At 56.8% G+C, this 18,444-nt stretch overlaps 1 protein-coding gene across 1 annotated transcript in view; it reads left to right on the top strand.

Moving 5' to 3' along the window:
- PDPK1 (3-phosphoinositide dependent protein kinase 1) overlaps positions 1 to 18,347 on the top strand; it is a 75,584-nt gene extending 57,237 nt beyond the window's left edge. The window contains exons 11-14 of the mRNA XM_045992583.1: positions 3,072 to 3,289; positions 11,440 to 11,497; positions 12,378 to 12,530; positions 12,783 to 18,347. Of these exons, the coding sequence (XP_045848539.1) occupies positions 3,072 to 3,289; positions 11,440 to 11,497; positions 12,378 to 12,530; positions 12,783 to 12,899 (546 nt within the window). The 3' untranslated portion in view covers positions 12,900 to 18,347. The remainder of the gene's footprint in view (positions 1 to 3,071; positions 3,290 to 11,439; positions 11,498 to 12,377; positions 12,531 to 12,782) is intronic.
- The last annotated feature ends 97 nt before the right edge of the window (positions 18,348 to 18,444 follow it).

Raw genomic sequence — 18,444 nt, 5'->3', positions numbered from 1 at the left:
GGGGTGCGTGGGTGCGTGGGTGTGTCTCTGGGTGTGCCTATGCACGTGCGTGGGTGTGTCGGGGACACCCCACGGTGCCGTGTGCTGTCATTCCTCGGCGCGCATCGGGTCTGTGCTGGGGCCCTGGGAGCCCAGCCTGTGGGGTGCGTGGCTGGAGGGGGGCCAGCATAGACCTGTTGGTGGCTGAGCACCGTGCAGCCCTGTCCAAGTCTCCCCAGTAGGGGTCCAGGGAAGCACCCACACTGCCCGTCTGCCCCGAGCACAGATGGCCAGGCCGGGGAGCGAGGGCACTTCCTGTAGTTCGTTTCCACCCAGAGGGAGCCCGCAGTTGGGTTGAGGAGACTGGAGCCCGTGGGAGCAGAACCCTCCATGCCGTCCCCCTGGGCTTCTGTCTTCTGCTTTCGGGTGGTGCCTTGTAATCTTGCGTCTAAAGACATTCTGCAATGCTTCTCATGTTTAAGAAGCCCAGGATGCGGGGCGCCTGGGTGGCTCAGTGGGTTAGGCCTCTGCCTTCGGCTCAGGTCATGATCTCAGGGTCCTGGGATCGAGTCCCGCGTCGGGCTCTCTGCTCAGCGGGGAGCCTGCTTCCCTCTCTCTCTCTCTGCCTGCCTCTCTATCTACTTGTGATCTCTCTCTGTCAAGTAAATAAATAAAATCTTTAAAAAAAAAAAAGAAGCCCAGGATGCTGCTGTTTTGAACTTCTGGGGGACGTGGCATTGAGGCTGGACACTGGTCACTTTTGGATTTTAGTGCGCGGTCGAGGTGGGGTCTTGAGTTTACTTTGTTGTTTGAGCATCCTCATGGGGGAGGTGGAGATACAGGAGTGGGCAGGGGGGCGGGGGGGGCAGCGAGCGGCGTGCACCTCCCTCACACCACCTGTGACCAGCTCCTTGGCCGTCCTGTGCTCCCTCCTCATCCTCTACCGTGAGCCCTCGTGTTTAAAACTGATTGCGCGTGTTTGTGTTACCATCTGCAGTCCGTTCTCTTCGCGTAACTTCTGTCGTCGTGGCTCACTCTAGCCGGTTCCCGTGTGTAGCGTGCCGCAGTAATTGACCAGGAAGCTTGGATTTTCTCTAGAAGTCGTCTAGAGCTTAGTCAGAATGACAGCTCACGTCTTCTCCCAGGGATCGAGTTTCTTCCGTCTCCTGCTTACTGTTGTAAACAACACATCGCCCTTTCGTTGTCCTAAAACATCCTTTGTGCCCAGACTTGAAGGGAGTTAGATGTGGGTAGCCATCCGCACTCACTGCCGGTCTGCTGCCCCCACTGGGGTGGTCTCGGCTGTCAGCGGCCTCGGCATGTGCGGACTGCGGGGGACCCCGCCTCAAGACTCCGTCCTCCCGGGCCTGACGTCCTTCCTGAGCCACGGCCGGTCAGAGTGAGTGGGCGGGGGCGTCCCCCGGCTCCGAAGTGGCCGCTCGCGCCCGGGGCTTGGCTGCGTGTGCCTGTGCACGCGTGTGCACGCACGGAGCAGGGTCTCGGGCAGGCCGTCTGCCTGCCAGTGCGTCGCATTCCCTACGCCACGGGCCCTGGCTTCTCCGTGTCGGGTGTGGCCCTCGTAAAGCCAGCTCCCTTGGTCAGTGGCTTCCTTCTGGTGGGGGCGGAGACTCAGCTTTCAACGCTGCGGGGCTGGAAAGCCTTGGTGGGTTTTCAGGCAGCCCTCGCTGTGCCACACTCTCAGCGCGGACAGTGCAGGGAGCCTAGCCCCAGGAAGGTGTCACACACGGGACAGGGCACTCCAGGTCTGTGGCCGTTAACAGTCTCGCAGGGGCATGCTCTCGTCCGTGAGGCCCCGAGAGAGTCTGCGGTCCTTTTCAGCAGGAAGGGGGCTCCGTCTGGGGGCAAGGAGCTGGGAACGGTGTTTACTCAGTGAACAGAGAGCACTGGCGCTCGGTTCTCTTGCGTGTTCCTGATCTGCTGCCGTGGCTGGTGGTGGTGCTCGCGGTTGTTCCCCAGAGGGAGCGGGCCAGGTGGAGAACCCTGGGAGGGAGCCTCCGTGCAGCAGCAGCGTGGGGAGTTTGCTGTGCGCGCCCGGCAACACGGGTGCTCGTGGAGGCCTCTGTAAACTTCGGGATGTTGAACAGAGGCGGCCTTGGCCCAGGGAGTCCTCACAGAGCAGAAGCAGAGAATGTGCTAGAAGACCTTACCTAGGTGATGGGCCGTGGGACTGTCCAGGGTCAGTCCCAGCCAGGAGCTGGTGAGATGGGGCTGAACCTGCTGTCTGTGCTGTGCGAGCACTAGGGGAAGAGCCTCCCGGCAGCGAGGAGGGAGTTTGGGAGCTCAGTCTGCAGGGCTGGGGTGGGGGTGCTCTGTCTGGGCCCACCTTCAAGGGAGGCAGCCCGGGCCTTTGTGGAGGCACAGGGGACTTGGAAGGACACACGGACTCTGGTCTCGGCGATTGCTGGTGGCTTCTTTTCCCTCGTATTTGGCAGCAGTGGGGTTGAGGCGTGGGGCCTGCAGCTGCGTGGAGCAGGCCGTCAAGGGCGAGCGCTCCTGCTCAGGTCTCTGCTGGGGGCTCTCTGGCCCTCTCGCTGGCCACAGGCGTGTCTGGTGCGCAGGCCACATCTGTGAGGAAGTCCATTTTTCTGTCACCGCTGGTTTGTAGCCTTCTCCAGAAGAGCACACAACTCTGTATCAAGTTTCATACTTGCCGTAGTTAAAAGGGATATATACTTTTTTAATTCATTGCAGTCCGTCAAGTTGGGATATAGGGTGACAACCACAGACTTAGAAACGCTGAGCCACAGCATCAAGGATGAGGGCTCCTGAGCTCACAGGAGGGTCCCTCCTCTTCCTTCCCCTCGTCAGGGTAGCAGGGGCTTGCAGAGGTCAGCAGGCCCCAGGCCCTGAGTCTCCTCTTCCTGGGGCTGAGGACTGGGGCTCAGCGCATCAGGAGGGGGACCAGAACTGGCAGCATCCAGTCCTGTCTCGGTTCAGGGGCCTGCCCTCCAGTGCAGGAGGAGTCAGCGGCCATGGGGCCTCAGGACCTCCATAGCGTGAGCTTGCTGGGTCTGGTTTGGGGGCCCAGGGGAAGTGGCACATGGGTCTCATTCTTCCTCTTCTCTGTGCAGTACGACAACCTCCTGAGCCAGTTCGGCTGCATGCAGGTGTCCTCGTCGTCGTCCTCTCACTCCCTGTCCACCGCGGATGCAGGCCTGCCACACACGGCGGGCAGCAACATCGAGCAGTATATCCATGACCTGGACACTAATTCTTTTGAACTGGACTTAGAGTTCTCCGAAGATGAGAAGAGGTTGTTACTGGAGAAGCAGGCCAGTGGAAACCCTTGGTAAGAATTCACGGACGCGAGCAGCGCTCCATGTAGGAGAGCGGAGGAGCGTGCGGAGCTGGCTGGCGGGAGACGGAGAGAGGTGCGCCTGCCCTTCGTCTCCACTGCCTGCCAGGCCCTGCGCCGCTCACACCTCCCTGCTGCCATTAATGCTCTGGAAACAAGGACCCTCAGAGGGTCCAGCAGGAGTTGGGGCTTTGGAGGTTTTGATCCTGGGGATGAGTGGGTTTGGGACCCTCGGGGCTGCTGCCCCTGGGGCTGCATGAGCCGGCCCTGCCAGCATCTGCCTTCCGATGCGGATTTACCACCGGCCAAATGACCGCTGCCCCCGGGTGAGACGTGTGGGAATTGCAGGGATTACCGTCACAGATAATCCTTTTCACGTCGGTTTTCCCGCTTGCTGGGTGTTGTCACGGGGAGCCCTGGGTTGGCAGGTGGGGTGAGGGGGAGCCCGTGAATGTGGTGCCCTGTGGCCACAGTGGCGGGGAACCCCCAGCTCCCAGCTCTCTTGCCTCCCCTGCGCGCTCCCATGCTCCACAAATGGGTCATGGGAATGCGCATCTGTGTTCCGGTTGAGGGAAACGTCACTGGGCGTGTTGTTTGTCTTTCAAGGTACTCGTGGTTTTCGACTCTTTTTTCTTCCTGTATGTTTTCCGTCTTTCCGAAATGGACTCTGGGAGCCGTGGACATGAGGAACATTTTTGTTGTATGTTTCACAAACATTTTTCTTCACTTGATCCTTTCAGGTTTTTGTGCGTACTTTTGTATAGAAGTTGTAAGTTCTTACAAGGTCAAATGCATCCATGTTTTTATTTTCTGTGTTCCGTCTTGGTCATGGTGAGAAGACACTTTCTTCACTTTTTTTACGGTTTCACCTTTCACTTGGGCAGGGGGGAGTCTTGCGCGGGGATGAGCAGGGAGGTGTGTTGGGGTGGGCGTGGGGTTAGAGGGCCGAGCTAGGTGAGCCTGCAGGAGTAAGTGGGGAGGCGGGGTGCAGAGCAGAAGCAGTGGGTAATGAACTAGGAGTGCAGACCATTAGAAATTACTGTCTCTGGAAAAAGTGCAGCAAGATGTCAGCCCAGTGGAATGACCTGCCCTTGTCGGGAGTTTACCCTTCCTCAAGTGGTGTTGCTTAGGAGTCCGTGTCTACGGAGCAGGGAGGAAGGGGCTTTGGTCTGGACGGTGTGGGCACCACCTGGTGCGCACTCCAGGCAGGTCTGTGCGCCAAGCTTCCTGGGCCCACGCGTGCTGGGGTCCCTCAGAAGGACCTGCTCTGATGCAGCCGTGGGGTCACTCCTCAGACGGCTTGTGGGCCTAGGGCCTTCCCCAGGGCCCTGCAGCCTGGCTTCTGAGCAGGACCAAGGCCTCTTGCCTTCCCTCCCTTTGTTCAGCTTCTCTTCCCTTCCCTCCCATTTGAGGGTCTCTGGGCCACTGGTGGCCAAAGGTAGCGCAATCTCTTACTTGGCAGGGAAGGCCTGTCAGGCACGTTGTTCTAACGACAGTGGCTCTCAGTGCGCAGCCCAAGGGGCACGGTGGGAACCGTGTCATCGCATTAAGGGGATCTTTGTGTTCTCCCCCCGATCTCTCCGAGTGTGCGGTGCCTGTCTTCAGAGGCTGCACATTGGATCGTGACATCGTTGCTTTGGCGGCTGCTGGACTGTGTGCTTTGTTGTTTCTGAGTCTTCTGTAGGAGTAGGTTTCAGGGTTACAGAATAAAGATGTGCAGGTTTAGACATTTCTTGAGGCCTCGGTGTTTCTGCGGGGCTCTTAGTAGCTGTCTTCAGTTACGCCTGCCGTAATCACTGTGACTCAGTGTCACCCCGTAAATTCTTGCGTTGAGATCCTGACACACAACAGGACCTCAGGGCACTTGGCTGACTTGTTTTGCAATAAAATTTGAAGATTCCTGAAAAACATTTCTCAATTTTATCTGAAACCGTTATTGTAGGTTTTAATGATACATTGTAAAACAGAGGGACATCCATAACATTTTTCATATTTAGTAGGGAACGGTGGCCCAGAGAGACGTGCATTCCCAGCCCACAGCAGCGGTGCCCACACCGAGGGCTGTCACCGCGCCCTGCGATGCATGTGGGGGGCACGGGGGGCCGCTCCACAGATGCTGGGCGGAACTGAGCTACAGAGCTACAGCACGCCAGGGCTCTCTTCCCGATACACGGACGTCCGCGCCTTCGGTCTGTGTGTCGGAACACAGTGGTTTTGTGTCCGGTCCCAGTGCCGGTGGAGCTGCAGTACTGGAGGCCGTCATTCAGGGTTTGAGTGATAGAGGAAAGGCTCGTTGTCAGCGTACGCGGGAGGAACTCTCGCAACGCCAAACTTCAGAAGCCGCCGGGGCGTCTTCCAGAGAAGCTGCAATGTCCTGGCTGGAAGAGTGCGCTTGACAGCTGGGGGTCCAAGCGGTGTCGGGCCATCGGCATGGCGGAGTGCCTCCCTGGCGACCGTCGGGGGCGAGGGGTCCCGGCTCTGCCATGGGTCCTGGCGCAGCAGCTCTCCGGGTTACAGAGGCGGCTGCAGACAGCAGGAGTGAGTTGGCATCCGTCCGGCCGGTTGTGTTTTTTCCTGACGGGTGGAGAAATGTCCAGGTGCTGCTCACACTGCAAGCACTGAACCCCGTGCGGGCGTTGGGTCGGAGAGCCCGGAGCCACACACGGAGGAGGAGGAACGGGAACCGTGGCCCGTGCACGTGGGCGGAAACTAGGAGATCATGGCTCATCACACGATAGTGTTGGAATCTCTACAGCCTAGAAGCCGGAGGTCACAGGCCTTTAGGTTTTTCTGGATGTCCTGCAAAGTGTCTGCACGTTTCTTGAGCTGAACGACCTCCTTATCCAGCTTCCGGTTGATCACACTAGTTAATCCTGGAGCATTTGGCCTGCACGGAAGGCTCAGGAAGACTTTCCTTCTCGGTGCCATGCGTTCCCTCCACCATCGTGTCCCTGGACGGATCCTGGCTAGCTTTTCAGCATGGGTTCAGTGAGATCAGCCAGACTGAAGCCAGGGGTCCAGTTGGTGTGTCCTTTTAGCTTGATGATGTCATAGGCACTTCCAACCACCATCATACGCACTCCCTTCCAGTTTTCACTCTGGGTTCAGTTCCCGGGCAGAAATGCCTGTCACATTCAGTCCCCTCCACACAGCCACTTGAGTCACCATGTTCTCCCAAAGTCCATCCGTGGCAGCTGCTGGGATGAGTGCCAGGTGTTCAGTCCTGAAATAGCGAAATCTAACAGAATCCAGATGATACGCTCTTGCCATCACACCGCGCTCGCGCTCGGGTAGTCCCCCGGGTCCCAGGTCACATGTGAGACTGCCTGCTGGGCAGGAGACCACAGCCACAGCACCGCCAGGAGCGCAGTTGCCTGTCTCAGGGACAGTGAACTGGAAGACACTGACATCTGAGCCGCCTCCCTCCCGCCGGGGGCCTGTGGGTACCAGCCCAGCCCTGGAGTTGGCGTCGGGGAGTCACCTCTGTCCGCCGCAGTTTCAGCTTCTGAAGAAACAAGTTCCCGTGTTGCAGACCCATCATCTCTCCTTTGAGTTTATCTTCCAAAACACCCCCAAGGGCAAGTTCATCAGCCAGAGTTTCCCAGAATGCTTCTGGCACGCACCATCCCAACTGGTCCAGCACCCAGCAGAGTGATCTTACTGCCTGGGAAGGTTGCCCGTCCTGCAGTGCAGTCATTTTTCCGTCGGAGTTGCGTGAAGAAGACAGTGTCCGTGGTCTGCCCCGAGTGCTCCTTGGGACTCTCGTGCTTGTTCTGGAACAGATGTTTGCCCCCGTGCTGCAGGAGCCGTGGTGGGCACAGCTGTGTGGGCAGGTCAGTGCTCGAGCACCTGGGGTCCGCACGCACGCACAGGAAGAACGGAAGGCGCACTCACTCAGGAGCAGTCATCAAAAATCCCGTTTTGTTAGCAGTCCGAGTAGAATGGGAAGTTGTCAGGAGCATCCATCCCGTGCGGCTCTCTGAAGCAGAGCCCCAGCGTCGGGAGCCCGGCCGGCTGCTCCCCGCTGTCACTGCCGTTTTCCGGGCTCCCTGTGGCTACTCAGACTTGGCTCTGAGGCCGTTTTTTCTGGGAAGGGAGTGGAATGAGCCCATCACTTTCAGACAGCTGCCAGTATTGGTTACCAGAGACAAGATCGAAATTAGGATTTTGGGAAACTTCATCTGTCACTGTGAGTTTGACATCTTCCCAGGACTTCGACTTTTGGGGAGAGAGGTGGTGACGGCAGTGAGTTGGTTAATACCGTGGGGGGTAACTTGTCAGCGTCGGGACGATTTCCAGGACTCCGCAAACTACCGGTTCCAGGTGGGTGCTGGGGGCGGAGTTGTTCAGAGCGCCAGGTAGGCCAAGGAGTCCAGTGTCTGCGTGCGACAGTGCCCCCGGGCACTCCCCACTCCAGGGGGCGGCGGACCTTGAAGGAACTCCGCTGGGAGAGTTTGGGTGTGTTATTAGAGAAGAATGCCCAGAGGTGTCCGAAAAGGCTTTTAAAGGCAAGGCGCCCCCTTCTGTCCAGCTCCTTGCCTAAATGAGGCTGAGTCCTGCATGTGCTCCAGCCTTCCCAGCAGGGCGCAGCCCACTGAAGGCCGAGGAGGACGGGAGCACCCAGCTGTCTTCTCCGAAGTCAGATGCTAAGACTTGCAAAATGTACAGCGGGGTCATGCTTCCCATGAATTATCTTTGTTTTGGGAAAAAGTGACTCTTGAATAAAAATATCTCATGTTAGTATATGATGGTTTTATTTTATTTTTTTTTTTTTAAAGATTTTATTTATTCATTTGACAGAGAGATCACAAGTAGGCAGAGAGGGAGGCAGAGAGAGAGGAGAAAGCAGGCTCCCTGCTGAGCAGAGAGCCTGATGCGGGGCTCGATCCTAGGACCCTGAGAGCATGACCTGAGCCGAAGGCAGCGGCTTAATCCACTGAGCCACCCAGGCGCCCCTTATTTTTGGTTTTTAATGAGTTAAATAAATATTTGAAAATGTCTCCGTTTTAATTTCTACATAAACATCAACGTGTGTGACCCCAATAAAGGAAATCTCTTTGGGATCTTCCATCAAGTTTGAGGGTGTAAAGGGATCCTCAGAGTTGGCATTTTAGGGCAAACTGGTCATAACCACTTGTCCCTCCGTCACGTGTGTCGAAGCCCAGTGTGGAGAGCCTTCCTGAGCTGGTCAGAAGGGCCACCTTCTGGCAGGCTCACTCGGCTCCCCTGGCAGTGACTGTGCCCTGCAGTGGCTCAGACTTGCTTGTGGTCTCAGGCTCACGTCCTCCAGAACGTTTACAATCAGGAAGAAGGAGTATCTCGACCCTGGGCCCCCTTGCGAAATGACAGTGAGCAAGCCCGTGCGGACATGCGCACAGAGCCGGCGGTGAGTGTCGTCTGTGTGTGCCGCAGCGGGGACCTGCCGCCGACCGCGCTCTGAGAGCCTCTGACTGGTCTGGTTTCGGCTCCGAGTCTGCGGGCAGCATCTTCCACTTGCCAGCGAGGAAAAGGCGCCTCGTGCAGGGCTCAGGGGGTGCGCTTTCAGGGGAGTACAAGATGACTTTTTGAAGTGAAAAAATTCAGAATGATTCCTTTCAAAGTACTTAAACCTCTCAAGGTAGCTCACAAGAAGCCTGTTGTAAGCTGATTGGTGAGTACACCGTGCGATTGCATTGTGGTGTGTGCGCTAATAATGGCGCTTCTGGGCCTCTTGGGGTCCTTCCACCGCAGCCACCGGACCCAGTCAGGAGCCCGCGCTGGCGCATGTGACAGGGCCTGGGGGCGTGCTGGAGCACGGTCGGGCTGGGTCTGTCAGCGGGGTCCTCGCGGCAGGGACGAGGAAGGGGCTTGCCTGCTTCCCTGCAGTGCCAGAACGTTCTGTTGCTGAGCCATTGCAGTGGTGTCTGTGCCGCTGTAATACTGTGGTGGACATGGGTGCTTCTGATCTTCATTTTTCTTTATTTTCTGAGGGTAGGTGACTGGGAGTGGGATTGTATGTCTGCACATCATTTCCGAATTGCTTTCTGTTTGTTTATTTATTTATTTATTGATTGATTGATTGATATATTTGACAGACAGAGATCACAAGTAGGCAGAGAGACAGGCAGAGAGGAGGAAGCAGGCTCCCTGCTGAGCAGAGAGCCCGATGCGGGGTTTGATCCCAGGACCCTGAGATCATGACCTGAGCTGAAGGCAGAGGCTTTAACCCACTGAGCCCCCCAGGCGCCCCTCCAGATTGCTTTTAAGCGAGCTTCGGGTTCAGGACCACAGGCTCCCATGCTGAGCCAGCGCTCACACACGCACCGGGACGCCCCAGTAGGGCATGCGGGAAGGGCAGCTAGCTCAGTTTTGTTTACTTAGAGCCATTGAAAATCTTGGGGTCACTCCCTCTTTGGGGAATTTGTAGTTTGTATCCTTTGTTCCCTTTGTTTTGAAGCTTTAAGCCTTTCCTGTTGTTCTGCGTGTGCTCTGCAGAGCGGCCTTGACCTGGTGGGCCGTGCTTGCTCGAGACCTCTCCAGCTGCACTCTGGTTCACCGTGGCCCTCTTGTCCTCCCGTGTTCCCGACTGCTGCTTAGACAGGGACTCCCCGCCCCGCCCGCCCAGCTCTGCGCTGGGCAGGGATTGGATTGCTTTGGGGCTGCCAGTGAGCTGGACTCAGTGTTGGCTGTCCTCAAGAAAGATCTTCCCCTGTTTCTTAGGCTCAGAGAAAAGCAGAATCTCTTGTTCGAGTTAATATTTTATTCGGTGTCTCGTGTCAGACCACGTGAGGCTGCGGAGACGCTGGGAGGCCACTTCTTTCCGTGCCTGTGTCCGGCTTCCCTGGCGCCATGGCGCCATCTGCCCAGTGCCCCAGGCCTCGCCGCCCACACCTAGTACAGCTAAATTCACGTCTTCCCCTTGCGGTAGCCTGTGGGCCTCACCGTATGTCCAGGGCTCGTGCAGGAGGGTCTCTTGGTCAGCAGAGGCTTTCTGTGTGACCTTTCTCTGGGCTGCAGATCCTTATATTTGCTTTCCAAAAATCTCCTGAATTTTCTTCCTCCGTTTCAAGTCTTGGTTCTGTTTGTTGGTTAGGTCTCTAAATACCTCTAAGAGCAAAGTACTGTACTTATCCTCATAAAGCACTTTTTTCGTTAAAGTTCTTTCTAGTTTTCAAAATCCATATGCAGCTGGGGACGCGGCCTCCGTGAGGTCTGGAGCCGCCATAGGTCTGCTTGGTTTGGCGTGGGCAGACCGCAGGGCCAGGTGAGCGGGGTGGGAGGACACGGTTCCTCCGGCCTGGCCGGTCGTCTTGCACGCACTGGGTCCTGTGTGGGTGCGCTCAGATACTAAAAAGGTAGGAGTGTCACTGTTTGAGGTGACAGTTGTCTTAGGCCTGTGCAAATACAGTATCATGTTCTACAGTAAATCTCAGATAAGGAATTTCGGTAGAGTGAGAACATAAACTGATCACGGCTCACTTTAACCAAAAGCAAGAACCTGCAGACATTAAGTAACGTCTTTGATCCGGCTAAGAGCCCAAGTGTAAAGTATTTGCTCACGATGCACAGTAAGTCCAAAGTGTGTTCCCCGCTCTCTCCTCCCAGCTCCTGCCGTACTCGAGTGGGAGTGCTGTGTGACTGTGGTAGAAACACCGGAGAAGATGTTGTAAACCGAGCCCGGCCGGGGTCTTTCTGGGATCCGTGATTCCAGGCTGCTCAGTGGTTTCTGAGCATCGGACTAGGGGCCCCGCTCGGGGAGGTAGCGCGTGGCCGACATTCTATGTCCCGAGGCTGACGCTCAGCAGCCTCAGCCCGGCCGGGGCTCCGTGCGCACTCCGGCTCTGTTCAAATGAAGAAGCACAGTGTCGCCTCGCCGCCCCTTTCCTGCTGCCGGGTAGGCGCTGCCAAGCCAGAGGTGGCGGCAGGCGGCGGTGCTGGCGTGTGTCAGTGCCGGTCTGCACCCCGACCGAAGGCTCCGAGCGGCGGGCGCCCGCGTGGGCGGTGGCAGTGGGGGCCCCCGAGTTCCTGCAGCAAGTTGGGGTTGTGACTAGAGAAGTTTGGGCGAGGGTCACAGATGCCCTCAGGAAGTTCGGTTTGAGTGGAGGAGCGTGGAGAGTTTCTGTCCCTGACTTGCGTGTCTCACTCTTGTTTTCTTCTCTTTATAGGCATCAGTTTGTAGAAAATAACTTAATACTAAAGATGGGTCCCGTAGATAAGCGAAAGGTAAGTCCGATTCCTGCTGCACCTCCCCGAGTGTCTGTCTCGCCTCAACCGCGTCAGGGTCTGGCCCTCCGCTGCGGGCTCCGCCTGACCCTTGTTGCGTGTGCGTCCTTGGTCTTGGTTCCCTTTCTCGAAAGATCATTTCCAGACTGGGCTGCTCAGGAAGACTTGAGCCACTCAGGGGAAGCTGTTTGAAACCACACAGGAAGGCTGCGGTAAAACAGAAGTACAGTCCTCATTTCTGGCTTGGAACCAGAGTTTTGATACCCTATCGAATTGTCTCTTACTTCATCAGAATTGTTTTTGAAAATTGTTATTTGTTTGTTTTGTGGATTAATTAAATGGATTAATTGTGTCAGAAATTCCAGGCTCCACAAACGCGCCCCCTCTGCCAACGCGGGCCTTTCTGAGTTCAGTTCCCAGGCCTCCGTTGCGTTCCTGGCCATGCTGCGTACGCCGGCCCTCTGCGGCACCGGCAGTGGGGAGCATGTGTCCCCCCCCCACCCTACCCCCGCCCGTGGTGCAGAGGGCACGAGGGGCGCCCTGACTCTCCCCGGCAGGCTCGGTGGAGCAGGCTCGGGTTTGCCTGCCGGCGCTGCCGCTCCCCTGTGTGGCAAGGGAGGGAGACACGCCCAAGGGGGGCTGTTGGGATCCAGCCCACGAAGGCCAGGCAGGCTGGGCGCTACATTCTGCCTGCCCCTCTCTGACCTGAGAGGCCGGGGCCGTGGCCGGGGGGAGGCCAGGTCCCAGGTGAGAGGACGGGGGCTGGCGCCGGTCCCGGTGGCTCGGGCTGCTGTGATGGCCCGGCCTCCAAGGCTGCGGTAGGTGCTGCCCACCCCCACTTCTGAGCCCTGATGAGCGGGGCCTTTTCCTTTTGCATCAGGGCTTGTTTGCACGACGACGACAGTTACTGCTTACAGAAGGGCCCCACTTGTATTATGTGGATCCTGTCAACAAAGTCCTGAAAGGGGAAATTCCGTGGTCACAAGAGCTCCGACCAGAGGCCAAGAATTTTAAAACCTTCTTCGTGCACACGGTGAGTTTGTGTGGGCTGTCCTCTGCAGGGTGGCTGTCTGCCCCTTTCTCCCTGTCCCAGGGCCCCGTGCATGTTCGTCAGGATGCGGGTGACCCGAGGGAGCTGGGGTCCTTGTGTGCACGTGTGGAGTCCGCATGAGCGGCAGAGGAAATCCACGTGCTCATGAGCCTTCAGAGGTCCCGTGGCGGCCGCAGTGGGGTGCTGCTCTTAGCGGGACCCCCTAGCATCGTCACCCGGTCTCTGTCTCCGCAGCCGAACAGGACGTATTACCTGATGGACCCGAGTGGGAATGCTCACAAATGGTGCAAAAAGATCCAGGAGGTGTGGAGACACAGATACCAGAGCCACCCGGATGCCGCCGTGCAGTGACAGGCCGCGGCTGCTGCTCTCGCTGCCAGGACACGTGCCCCAGCGCGGCTCGCCACCCTCCGGGACGCTTCCAGACCACCTGCCAGCCATCTCAAGGGGGACGCAGACGGCGGAACCTTGCAGCTTTTTTATTTAAAAGAAAAGAAAAAAATACCCAACCACACAAAGAACAAAACCAATAACGAAAAGGAATTCAGGGTCGCTTTGCTTGCTCTCTGTGCTCTGTGGAGGCTCCCCAAGCTCTCCTTGCCGTGGGGACCCAGCGCTGTGCACGTCCGCCTGATTCCCCCCCGGGCGAGTGGAACAGACTCAAGTCACCAGCTCTGCGCCACACACCCAGGTCACCCACCGGCCGGTCCTCCTGTGGCCGAGGGGATGGGATGTGTGTCTGGGCTCTTCCTGCCCCGCGGTCATCACAGAACCCCTCGACAGGGAGCCGTGTGCGCCTCTGCCAGAGCGGCTTCAGTCTCTGCGGGGTGGGGCGGTTCTTGGCTTTGGTCCGTGTGCTCTTTCTCTTGTGTCCCTACGTGATGCCCCTGTGCCCTGCCAGGGCCCCTGCTTGCCTTCTTGCCTCGCTCTGGCTGGGAGTGCTCCGTGCCTTGTGCTCGTTGGGCAGGCTCCGGGTGGGGAGGTGTGGAACGGGCTGTCGGGGTGCGCGATGGGGCCACTGCTGAGGTCGGAGGGTGCCGGCAGGCCGTTCGGATTGTCCCTCTGCGCGGGGTTGGCCCTGTGGAGCTAGAAGGAGGCACGGGTCCGGAAAGAGCACTGTCAGAGGTGGGCGCCCACTCGTGCCAGGAGATAGGGAGGGCTGTGCCCCGCTCCGTGCAAGGCCCGCGCAGCAGGGCGGCCGCGTCCCCACGTGGAGGAGCGCTGCCTGATGAGCTCCCCCGAGAGTGTGGTCAGAGGGTGGAACGCATAGGCCCTCGGGGCGGTTGGCTGGGGCTGAGGGGCTCTGGGCACCAGTGGTCGCCCAGCTGTGAGACACACCCCTTTCATGGTGAAGGAACGTTCTCGTAGCCTGCCTCCCAGCATGTTCACATCTCCACAGTGAAAGTCTGAAAGCCTTCTGCTGCCAGGTCATTTATCCCCAGCAAGACGTGGGCCTTGCCGGGATGAAAGCGTCGGTCTCCCTGCACGAGGCTAGGAACACCACACTGGGGTCCGAGCGCCCAGCCTGCTCACCCCTGTGCTTTTAGCTGGCCTGCCTTTCCCTCTTCAGAGGCAGCTCAGTGCTGCGTACCTACCGCAGGGGGTCCACGATTTACCGGTCCTTTGATTTCTTTGCTGCTGCCCCCTGGACAGAGAAAGCCTGTGGGCCTGGTGGGGCTCAGAGTTCCTCTCCCTGCCCAGTTTGTCCCGTGAGGGCGGTCCACAGCCTGCAGGCCGCTCACAGACATGTCTATCTGTCTCCAGGGGATGAGCAACTTTGCGGTTTCCTTTAACTTCCATGAAGGCCCCAGCACAAGGCTCACACATGGAAGGTTCCCCCTGACAACTCTGCCCCCATCTCCTGTCTCAAAGCATCCGACACCCCGTGTTGAAGAGTGGTCCAGATTTAGACAAAAGATGTCTTTCTCAAACAGGTTTAGTGAGGAGAGTGGCCCTTGTCAGCCTGGGAGGGAAGCATGGCGGCGGAGGTGTCCCTGCTGGGCCGTGCGTGGGCTGGACGGGAGCAGAGGTGGGGCCAGGGCGCCGTCGGCTGCCATCCGGGGCCTGAGTCTTGTGCACTGCTGTGTGAGAGCCGCGCGCGAGCGAGGGTGCGTGTGCACGCCAGGGCGGATGCCAGGCTGTTGGGGGCGTGCCTGCCCCGTGCCAGGGTCGTAAGTCAAGCTCCCCTCTTCCTCCTCTTCGCTTTTGTGTTCACCGGCTTGTCAAAAAAGTAAGTCTTGCTGGGCCTTCAGGAGCGTCATTTCCAGCTTTCTCCCCATGTTGATCCTTTGCCTTTCTCGGAGCCCCCAGGTCCGTGGGCGGGCCGTTCGGAGAGTTGGGGCTGCTGCTGCACCGCGTGCTTCCATGGGTCTGGCTACAGGGACGAGCGGAACTGGCATTTGGCTTGAACAAGAGTACTCAGCTGGGCTGCTCTGGGGGAGACGGGCGCCCGCTGCCGCCTTCCCCCTGGAAAGAGCCACTGCCACCTGGGCTCCACCCACCAGCTCCATCGTAACCCCCGAAACTAGAGGATGAGGGGTTCGGGGTTCAGCTTGCAGCTGACAAGAGTTGAAGTGACTGCCCTTACCTGAGCCAGTGACAGCTGAGCCCTTCTCCCTACGCCACCTTTCTCCTCTCACTCGGAGCCTTCGCCACCCCCCACCTTTTTAAAGGCACATACATGTTCTTTCCCTGCCCCGCGCTTGTCCGTGTCAGCTTTTGGCATGTGCAGCTTGTCCACAGAGCGCCCGCCCCGGCATGCGGACGCCTTGCCCTCTAAGATGTGGGCATGGCTGCCAGTCGAGTGTGTACACAGACGTACGTGAAAGTACAGATGATTCAGCCATGCCGAGAAAGGGCCCTGCTGTTGACTAGATCCGGGAGCCATGTGTCAGGGAAAGGAGAAGGTTCAGTGCCGAACTGCATAGCCGGCAAGCAGGGCCAGTCCCACACCATGTGGCCTCACCAGGAATAGGGCAGGGGGCTGGCCTGTGGCCTCCACAGGCTCAGGGGGCCCACTGCGCGTCGCCCCTCTCTGGGAACTCCAGGAAGCGAGGTTTGGGTGGGACTATTTCCTTCCCTCTTTCTGTGGACCTGAGCAGGAGTGTGGACACTGGGTTGTGGTATCAGGTGGCCCCACCCGGGGCACAGCAGTATGCTGTCCTGCTGTTCTGATCTTGGCTCTCAGGAGCGTGTTACGCACCTGCTTTGCGGGAGGTGCCTCGTGCTCGTGCCAGCCCTGGCACGACCTGCGCCTTCTCCAGGCCCCTGCTGCCGCTCTGTGGTATTTGTGGCCAAGGTCTGTGGGCATTGCAGGAGGCTGCCCCGTGGCACAGACTCACCCAGGGCCACATGCCAGCCCAGGGGCTCCAGGTGGTTCTGTACTTTCTTCAAACATTTGTTTTCTGAGAGCATCGCGTGTAGGCTTACCACCCAGGAGAGACCACCCCCCCCATGCGTACACATGTGTTTGCTTTTTCAACTAAACTGGGAACATGAAACACACACTGTTCTGCATCTAGCTTGTTTCACTCGATCGTTTATCTTAGGCATTTTTTCACGTCACGAACCATGATGAAAAACATTGTTTTTAGTGATGTAGAGCTTACTGGTTATAAATTTTACCATAACTTACCTGACCGTTTTCCTGTTATAAAACATTTGGATGGCTTCTGGTTTTTCACTATTTAAATAATGCTGTGGGGAATATCCTCCTAAATCTTTGATTTTGACTCCGATTGCCCCAACCACCGCCCCACCCCCACTTTCTAGAGGTAGTGTTTTTGGGTCACAAAGTGTTTGTTTTCAAGGTGGTGTTCGTCTCTCTTGCTCCGTCTTGACCTGAGGCTTGGATGCTCAGAGTTCTAGTACACAAGCTCCTCATTCAGAACAAATCCGTTTCTGGTAAAGCGTGTGTTCCAAAGAATGTTCTAGTAAGACTGCTCTTTTTTCCTCCCCCCACAATGCTAAAATGATACCATTCATTGCAGTCCGTTTGTGACAGATTCTTCCGAAAGTCATTTCCTTGTTTTCACTGACAATCTGGTTATGCTTGCATGGTAGCACCTTCCCGTCCCTGCTGCTCTGGCTTCCGGGCGCTTGCTGGTGTTTTCAGGAGCTTGTGCTTCGCGTCCACAGTGGTACTGAATCTGCACCTGCGCAGGCAGCAGAGATACCCAAGTGCTGAACTGGCCTCGCCACACACTCAGTGGGTGAGTTGCCATTACGTTTGCAGACTCGGAAAATACACTGGGCCGTTTGGAATCCTTAGAAGAGCAAACCCTCTGCTTGAGAAAGAGACCACGGAGGCAGCTGGGTTTCCCGGAAGGCTGTTGGGCCCGTGCTGCTCAAGGGGTGGCGCTCAGTACAGAGGTCTCAGCAGTTCCTTCCAGCGCAGCGGCCAGGCCTTCTCCGGTAGAGGGTGGTGGTCCTGACCCTTGTGGCTTTCGGGACTCCTTCCCTGTCCGCCCTCGCGGTGTTGCAGGTTGGCTGGCTGGCTTCAAACCCAGGCCACCCAGTTGGCTTTCATTCCTAATTTCTCCACTGTAGTTAGGGGTCCACTGATTGCGAGGGGAGAGGTGCGTGAGAGATTTCTTCAGGTGCCGTACGCAGCATCACAAGCCCGCCAGAGATTTTGGCTGGGTTGTGCAGAATTGGACTTCCTGCCCTCCTCTGACACCCCGGGTCCCCCGCCCCCTGTCTGATGCACAGACTGAGGGTGCTCCCCAGATGCAGAGGCTGCAGCCACTTGCCAGAGTATGATGAAGGTACTGTTCTTAGAGATGTCGCCGTGTACGTCTTTCCACATCCTTTCTTTTCATCCAAAGCTCACGTGAGCCGACGGTGGCTCAGGTGGGTGTGGCACTTCCAGAGCGTCCGAGGGGTGCAGGCTGCTGGCCCAGGTTGCGGAGTTATGAATCAGGCTGCCTGTGGAGAACTGGTTTGGGGAAGGAGCTGTTGCAGCGAAGAGCCATTTTCTCCGTGGCTCAAGACAGCTGTGACAGATGGCTGAACCAGCCTGCGAGTGTACCTGTTTTCCCCAGAACCCACTTCTTCAGTATGAAGAAGCACCAACCTTCGCGTGCAGAGAACTTTTTACAAAGGCAGACCTTTTCTTAGTGTGTGATGCACCCTAGTCCCAACCCGTCTGGCAGAATGACTTAGGAATAGGGGTCATTTTGCTGGTGAAAAGCCTCTATCCTTACCAGAAGTTTGATTGGACGTTGACAAAAATAAATTTTTGCAGTATTTAGAGCTGCTGTAGCTGTTCCTTTACACAAAATAGGATGAATCAATAGTATGGTAGCTGTCTTTCAGGTTGGTGGCAGTCAGTCAGAACATGTGTAAAATCTCTACCTGGTCTGTAGCTGTAACTGTGATGTACAGGCAAAGCAAAAATGTAAAACATACGAAAACAAATAATGCAATGATATTAGGATATACACTTTTGTATTTTTATTCTTATATAAGGTTATTTGCTGGCTATTGTTGGCCTCTAGTTCAGTCTGTGTTATTTAAAATCTAATATATGAATTATTTGGATTGAATTCATGTTCGGGGCCACGTTGTATGTATTGATGTACAGCCTTGAATGTGAATAATTATTGTAAACTATATTTTACAACTTTTTTTCTGGCTTTATTATATAAATTTTCTATTTGGTCAATGATTTAATCATATAATTTAATGAATCTGTTTCTTCTCTTTTTTTCAAATATTTGTGCTTTAGATGTAGTTACTGGATGATGAATTTTCCACGTATGCTCGGTAGTCTTGTAATAAAAAAGCATGTAGAGTGTAGACGGTCGCTGGCGTAACTCTTCTTTGACCGGGGGCGCGGGTCGGGCACAGTGGCCACCTGCATTCCGGGCCCGGAACCCAGCGTCTGCGCGGCGCA

The sequence above is a fragment of the Meles meles genome, chromosome 21, assembly GCF_922984935.1.
Source record: "Meles meles chromosome 21, mMelMel3.1 paternal haplotype, whole genome shotgun sequence".
Lineage (NCBI taxonomy): Eukaryota > Metazoa > Chordata > Mammalia > Carnivora > Mustelidae > Meles > Meles meles.
This window is presented reverse-complemented; position numbering and strand designations above follow the sequence as displayed.